Here is an 8,370-nt window from a genome sequence, read left to right as displayed (position 1 = left end):
CTGAATTTTTTACAGTGGTTTGAAATCTGCTTTTCCATGCATGGACGGCTGCTAAACCTGCATGTCTGGCTTAGTCAGTTTGTGAAGCTACACATGAATTGTCACTGACTAATTAGCTCAGTGAGATAGAAATTGATTCTTAGTCTCAGAGGTTGTGAGTTCAAGCCTCAGCTGATGAAAAAGCCAGATTGTGTTGCTAAATTCCTAAATATCTTCCAATTCTTCTGCTTGTTGCTCAGAATCGCCTAAAAATGCCCGGACCCGACCCATCGCTGTGCAGCAGCTATAATAATTATTGAAACCTAAATGCAATCGCCAGAGGTAAAAAGCTAATGTTAGGCTATAGACAAACTACACTATGGTCACATAACCTAATATCACCACTATAACAAGACTGTAAAGCAGTGTTTGGTGTGGCTTGGCGTGATAAGGTTCTGTAGTGTCATCTTGCCAATTGTTAGCAACCGTCTTTTTTAAGACACATAGAAGCTTCAAGGTTGACAAGTAGGGTATTTACTGATGTATTTTATGTTGTAGAACAAAACGTTAAAATCTTATGCTTGTGGTAACCACAGACCTTATTTCAGACATCTAACCAAAAACCCACTGACATTGAGATGAGGGAACCGTTAGTGGTAAAATGCTGACTCATTTCTGGATTTCAGGGCTCATTCCTGGCGCACTGTATTACTCCCTGTATTTGTCACATGAGAGTAGCCTATCATTTACCTGACGTTTGTCACACAGTATTTGAAACTCACTGTTGGTTTTTCTTTGACATCTGATGCAATAGAGTCTGTGGTAATCCTGCTAATATGTTGCTGCAACAGATTAAATTAATGAATTATTTTCAAACACAGTGGTATATGGAGCATACCCACCTCTTTCTCTGGCCTTCTTTTTACAAGAATCTAACCAATCTAACCATGTGTAGCATGTCTATACTGACAAGTATAGTACTTTACAACTATTATAAACTGGTCGCCAGCAGGTGTTTCGACAGCTCACATCACAAAACCAACAACAACCACAACCACAACAACAACAACAACAAATAGAGACAATAGAATAAAATAAAATAAAAATAGATTTCTGAAACAGTATTACACATTTTTACGGTAAGGTGGATTGTATGTATGGACAGTATGTTGTATCCAACATTAAAAACGTTTTTAGCGACAGAACGCCATTTTTATTCATTTTAATTCCTAGGGTTGTCAGGTAGATAAAACAGATCCTAGACCAAAGAACTATCCAAGGTTTTGAGTCTCTCTCCTCTCGGACAGGCACTGGGTGAAGTGTTCTGAGTCCCTAAAGTCACACAGTAACGAAAACAAACTACTAATCGAGGCAGCTGTAGACCAGCAGCTCCTGTGATTAGCGAGGTAAAAATACTGCTTTAGTCACTGGAGTATAAGTTTCACTTTTAGTTAAGTTCCCAGTCAGAAAGGTCCCCCTAAGGTACTGAGCATATGACTGGATAAATGAGACTTGGATTATACTGCATGAGTTGTGTGGATGTGGATGCTTTGCTATAGTTTTGCTGTTGTCAAACGAGGACCCCTGTGAATTCAATTCATCAAGAACTTTCTTTGGACTGTTCGTTCACTGTGTAGGCATGCAAGAAAAACAAAGTTTTCTTCATGTATTCAACGTAACACAGGGTGAGTAATTGATATACAAATGGCTACTTGGGGGATGAAGTATTCCTTTAAAACTAAAAAGAAAATCAAAAAACAAGTTTTATAGTTTTTACCTTTGTTTTTTACTTGTATTACTAGATTACTCTTCTTGACTAAAACCAGGCTAAAATGGTTACAAAGAATCTGTATACTTCTTTATTGAAATATATATAGTCCGTAGACCAGAATGTCGATGACTCTTTTTGAATAAGACAGGACTAAAATGTTTTGAGTTGAGTTTTTGTTGTTGGTAAAATTATAACTATCATACATACATGTATGTGTGTGCATATGTGTGTTTTCATCTTTAAATGCATGCATGATCATGCCATTTCAGTGAAGATGGAAAAAGTGTGTAGGTGTGTGTATGTGCAAATTCCAGTTATCAAAAACACGTAAAGGAACCTACACATACACGCTAACGAAACCTACAATATGTCTTTTTTTGTAGAAATGTTCTAACCTTCTGGTCTTCCTAAATTTCCTGTAAGTGTGTGTCTTTTGATGTGCTGCACTAACCACGAAGCAGTCACCATTGCAGCGCTGCTAATGTTATCACTGGCAAGTTTAGCAGTACTAAAAACAAGACAGATAGAAACCACCAGTTCCTAAAAGCATTTCTCACTTAAAGCTTATCATGTTTAACAGAGAGGAGATCAAGGTTCTCACAATGAGCCATGAGCAGAGGCAAGGAGACTGTTATCACTAGGCTGAACATACTCAACAGCATCAATCAGTCCAATGTCATTTCTGGAGCAAGGACAAACACTGGCCAGAAGGTCATCATGATAGCCTATGGTGCTGCATAATTCTGCAGTTTCTCATACCAGCAGTAAACCTCAGTAACTACTGCAGTTTCTCATACCAGCAGTAAACCTCAGTAACTACAGAACATCTACCAGCTGTATTTACCAGCTAACAGTTTCCATTCACCTCAGCATGTATGAGTTATAGGTCTCAATAGCGTGTGTTGCGGCAGTCAACCACAGCCTTTCTTCTTTCCGTGTGACATTTTCAACAGTCTCTGCAATAGTCAAGGCCTGATTTCTTTTGAACTCAAACTTTCAACACAGATAGTATCATAGGCTGCTCGTTTGGTATATGAAAGAAAACTTTGACTTCCCTTTTTCTGTTGAACTGCATATTGTAAATATACCACTGTATGTAGCCTACTGCATTACCATAAAGTGTGAAAGATAGAAATTTCAAGTCTCCACACACCTTGTTTGAGAATAAAGCAGACTGATGAGGCAGTAAAGAGACAGTACTGTCCTCTAAACAGAAGATAATATTGCATTGCTTACCTTTAAGAGCCTCAGTGACACCTTCAAAATCAGCTGCCACCATCTCCGGTTTGGTGTTCGGCAGGTTCACCATTTCCCTGAGCTCCTGTAGACAAGGAGAACATTGCATGGAGTAAAATATTCTGTAACATATTTGCTGAAACTGTCACTATATCCACAAAGTATTACATAAATGAAGCACCGCCCACTGGAAAACTTTCTCATTGCACAGCTAAACAGTACACTAAAATGTTTCCTGAAAACATTTAAGGTGAGAAACAGGTTATGCAGTAACTGAATCTTGATTCATATTGGATCAGCGCTGCCTAACGTGACCACAGTTCATGAGCCTTGATTGACATGATTGACAGCTGTGCTTGAAACTCCTTGGCTCTGATTGGTTGTTTTTATTGTGAAAACGATTTTTTTTCACAAACTATCTGTCTCATGTACTACTGTCATGATACAGCAACAGTTTCTGCAAATATGACAAAAAAGTTACTTTCATAAAAGTTACCAACTACAGCTTCAAAGAGAAAGACCACCTAAATTGAGAATTCCAATATGTTATTTCCATGGCCTAGGAAAGTTCAATCAATGTTGAACATGAGCTACTGTCTCTCAAAGCCAGGAACCAGAGAAGTAAGTCTCAAACTTGTGATGTCATCAAGTATAAAGTCTGGAGCTGCTCCATAGACAATGAATGGGAGACTGAATTTTGGACCCACAGAATGTTTATTTTCTTTTTTAAAACCCAAATTATCTTTATCCTATTGTAGCGTTCTCAGCTCTGAAACAGAAAACGTACCCACATGCTCAGAACATTTCTCTGGCTGCTCCCAGTCATCTAGAACATCTTTCACCATCCAGTATCTACGGAGCAGCTCCAAAATTTATACCCTATGACATTACAAATTTGAGTTTTAGCACTATAGTTTTGGATTTGGATTTTTTGTTCATTTTTATGACTATTTTTAGACTGTCTCAGATCATAGGAACAACATGTATGAATTTTGAAAATGGGAGTAGTTCCCCTTTAAAGCTGGAAGAACTTATCTCTCTTGGTGAATAAGTTTGGTGAGTTTAAAGGATGATTCCAGTTCACCACAACTTGGATCTTATTTTCATGGTTTTGGCCATTATTTCGAATGGTTAGGGTAACATTGCACTCATCACAATATTGCTGAGATATGGGATCACATTGCTATGGATCTACAACAAAGTCCAACAGGGCAAGACACACAGCAGCCATTTTATTATCTATACTTGTGTGTCCCCTACTAATGGTAGATTATGACTTGATTAAAAATATTCACAAATTTGTGCTTATGAGGAAAACAAACATCTATGAAGGATGAAAATCGGTCTCATGGTGATCTTTACTTAATCTACTCGCAAAATAAACAACAAACTACCAGATACAATAGGCTGGCTGCAGAGTAAACACACCTCCACCAACCTCAGTTGTAACACCATGCCATTGACAGTGTATGAAAACTAGCAAGCGAGACCTCAAAAATAATAATGTAGTAATGGATAAATAGTTTAAATATTTAGATTGAATAGTAATGGAAAAACAGCTGAAATCGTTTCTCTAGAAACCTGTGCACAGCTAGAGCGAGTACGGAAGGCCCAAGTTAAACCAGGAAGTCGTGGGGTCTTGGTGTGGTTTAATGCAGGTCACATTACAAAACATTTGGTTTACAGTAGCATTGGTGTCATCGAAGTAAACCAAGATGATGGTTACAACTGAAAGATTTTTGCTTTCTCTTTAAAAGGCCCATTTTGGTAACAGTTTTTCTCTTCTGACACACACCTTGATTGTGCAAGCAATCTGTACGGGTCCTCTCCTGCCCACCATCAGCACCCTGCGGACCTTGCTCTCTGCCAGACCTTCCAGAGCCAGCTGGGTGATGTCAGTCTTCTGCAGAAATACAAGAGATATTTTCCAGTCAGTCTCTGCAAGAACATTTTCCCTCTAAAAACCAGATTTCTGAGCAGTTGTATAAAGTTGATGTTTATTCAAAGGAACACTTCAGCTCCCAGAACACCATTTGTATATCAGTTACTCACTCCGTTTCACTGAATCTGTGAAGAAAAAAATGATTTTATCTCATACCTCACACAACTCATGCAGTATAATCCAAGTCTCATTGATCCAGTTGTATACTCAGTACTTCACAAACAAATGCATTTTCACTAAAATTGTAATATTAAAAACTTAACAGAGAGAGAGATACTTAAATAAGCTCTCTTCAAAGCCAGACTCCATTGACAAAAACAGTAATTTTACGTCACTGAACATGGGAGCTGCTTGTCTACCGCTGCCTTGACCAGGCACTTTGTGTTATTGTGTGACTTTGGTGTGTCTGAATCAACCCTTTAAAACACCAAAGTCCCACAAAAACACAAACAAACAAACTAACTCATTGAGGTAGCGGTAGACCAGCAGCTCTCGTGTTCAGCGAGGTAGAATTACTGTTTTTGTCAATGGAATCTGGCTTTGAAGAGAGCACAGATACATTTCCCTTTCAGTTCAGTCTTAAATAATAAGCATAGGACTGAATAAATGAGACTTGGATTAAACTGTGTAAGTTGTGTGAGAGCTTGTAAATGGATGTTTTCATATAGTTTTGCTGTTGTTAAACGTGGACCCCTATTACTTTAAATCATCAAGAATTTTCTTTCTTTTGGATTCTTCATTCACTGTGGAAGTATGCGAGAAAAATAAAGTTTTCTTCACAAATTCAACATATCAAGGGGTTAGTAACTAATAAACAATTGATCACTCATGAGGTGAAGTGTTCCTTTAAAGTGAGTGATATTCCTAGGTTGTATTTTTTCTTAACATTTGGTGTTGCTTCTGATACTGTATGTCGACCACAGTTATGCAAAGTTTTGGCATTTGTCAATAAAAATGTGCTGTTGGTAATGTGGCATCATTTTCTTTAAATTACCTGCTGATGAAGTGATGGTTCTGAGGGTGGCACTCTTTTCCATGTTTCTACAAGCATGGAGCCCAATCGTATACACCAGTTCTTTCATTCCACACAAAACACTTTCCACTGCCATACTGTCATCACCATGGTGATGATCTAAAGTGTATTTAGTGGTTAAATGTGCAAGGCATGGATCTTTATTATATATCCATGGAAACTTGTCAGTATGCCAAACTTCTTTGAATTTTGATGATAACTTCTGAAAAAACATGTAAGTAGACCCTGAGTGAGCTTTATACCACCATATACCAGATATCACACTGTGTGGTTGCTTTGGTTTTTGATATACATTTGGTACTATATTCTTACCTTGAACAACCCAGACTGTGTGTTTCTCACCTTTAACATGTCAATGTCTGACAACAGGACTCTTGCTATATCCAAAGCCACGTTGCCTTGGCCCACAATGACTGCTGTTTCGCAACTCAGGTCTGGATTCAGCTGAAGCGGAAAAGAAAATGGAGAGAAACTGAGATTTGATGATGAAGAAGCAGAGCAGAAAGTAGATACACCCGAAAAACATGACTGATAAAAAAAATCTTTCACACTTTGTGAGCTGACATTTTTACACATGGCAGCACCCATAGATCTGCATGGTCTAAGTCGTACCTCTCTGCAGTTTGGCAGCCCATTGTACCAGCCTACGAAGTCTTTGGCAGAGTACACACCGGCCAGGTCTTCTCCTGGCACTCCCATACTCCTGTTGCCCTCTGCCCCGTAACTCTACCAAAATATATATGGAAAACAATGCATATTATGCTTTGGCACATACACATGCATCATAACAACAACTCTCTTACTGGCAGACACAGCGGTGTGTTTTCACTATTTCGCTTACCAGTACGACTGCATGGTAAGCTTGCTTCAGCTCTTCAATGCTCACATCCTTCCCCACATTCACGTTACCATAGAAGTTACAGCGTGAATGTTTGGCTGTCTGTGTAAATGTGTTGATGACATTCTGAGGAGAAAAAAAGGATCAGAATTGTTAAAACAAAAATGCTAAAATGAGTGTTACAGCTCCTGTAGTGGTGATTAAACCCCAATAATGTTAATTTGGCTGTATTTACAAGTGAATCTGAAGAATACAGGTTAATCAAGTTATAATATAAGGGAAAACTGGATTAAAGGGACAGTTCACCACAGAATCAAATATACATATTTTTCCTCTTAGCTGTACACTTGACAACTCACACCAAAACAAACTAGACTGATAAATAGCACTACAGGTAAGAGGAAAATATGTATCTTTGATTTTGGGGTGAACTGCTCCTTTAAAGAAAGCATATTTACCCTTTTCCCCAAAAAGTTGCACTGCTCCTTTAAGTTTTGATACTGGGAGGCACACCATTTCTCCCTGTGTGTGAGCCAACTGTCCTCAGCAAGCTTGTTTTTTTTTTCAGTTTCACTTTAATGCCTGTGGGATACTGTTAATGTGGGAATTTTTCTAAACTGATCTGACATTCACACTGTCCCCATAATTACTTCACACACCCTTGTGTCCTCATGTAGCCCCATTATGAGTTTCACCTTGTTGCCCTACATGATCAGAACTGTTCCCTTTAAACATCTTCCTTGATTACTGTTATTATTTTCCATTAGATGTGCCAGGGAGTTTTCACGCAGGCTAGACCGTTGTGTGGGTGATCTGCCTTGAAAGGGAGGAACTAAACTCACATCATGCAATGCTATAAGGACTTGAGAAAACAGGTTTGCCTTGGGTATTGACTCAGTTTCTTTTTGACCTAGTACTGTGATAGACACACCTAAAACTGAGAGTACAAACCAACAAAGCTCACAATCAGAGAGGACAATTAGAGTTCTTCCTGCAGTACAGCATACCACAAAGCCTGCAACCTGCAGGCTAGGTACCTAGTTCAAAACCTGCTGAGAGACCTGTTCTTATACTGGAAATACAGAAAAAAACACTGTATTACAATCAGGATCAAGGACCTTGACTTCAGGATGATCAGGGGCAACCCCGAACCTGACCAGACCAAAGGGGACGGGCAGCCGTTCATAAATGTCCACCTCGACATCTTGACGGCTCTGGGGGGACAAAAAGACACAGAGAGATGCAACACGTAAAACAGAATCCTTTGGATCAGAAATGTGACACGCATGAAAAGAAGTTGGCTTATAAGACCACGACCCTTTAGTTACAGGACTTAACTTTTTAAAAATATTTTTTTAGCCCTGCTACAATATGGATGGCAATGTTGGTGTGCTAATCACCATTTTGGCACAGAAATATCTCTGTGTTTAGCTCAATACAACACCGTGTCTAAGTACAGCCTCACAAAGCCAGCTATCAGGCTCCTCTCCTGTAGAATCATCTTCCTGTTACGGTCCGGGAGGCAGACACCGTCTCCACATTTAAGACTAGACTTAAGACTTTCCTCTTTG

At 38.9% G+C, this 8,370-nt stretch overlaps 1 protein-coding gene across 1 annotated transcript in view; it reads right to left on the bottom strand.

Annotated features, from left to right (window-relative positions):
- Positions 1–8,370, bottom strand: part of fdxr (ferredoxin reductase) — a 19,478-nt gene that overhangs the window by 4,285 nt on the left and 6,823 nt on the right. Inside the window, exons 3-8 of the mRNA XM_050060489.1 lie at positions 7,918–8,013; positions 6,803–6,925; positions 6,574–6,687; positions 6,304–6,405; positions 4,782–4,889; positions 2,987–3,071 (exon numbers count right to left, since the gene is read on the bottom strand). Of these exons, the coding sequence (XP_049916446.1) occupies positions 2,987–3,071; positions 4,782–4,889; positions 6,304–6,405; positions 6,574–6,687; positions 6,803–6,925; positions 7,918–8,013 (628 nt within the window). The remainder of the gene's footprint in view (positions 1–2,986; positions 3,072–4,781; positions 4,890–6,303; positions 6,406–6,573; positions 6,688–6,802; positions 6,926–7,917; positions 8,014–8,370) is intronic.

Source organism: Epinephelus moara, chromosome 13 (assembly GCF_006386435.1).
Source record: "Epinephelus moara isolate mb chromosome 13, YSFRI_EMoa_1.0, whole genome shotgun sequence".
Taxonomy (NCBI): Eukaryota; Metazoa; Chordata; class Actinopteri; order Perciformes; family Serranidae; genus Epinephelus; species Epinephelus moara.
Note: the sequence above shows the minus strand (reverse complement) of the source record. Positions and strands in the feature narration are given on the sequence as shown.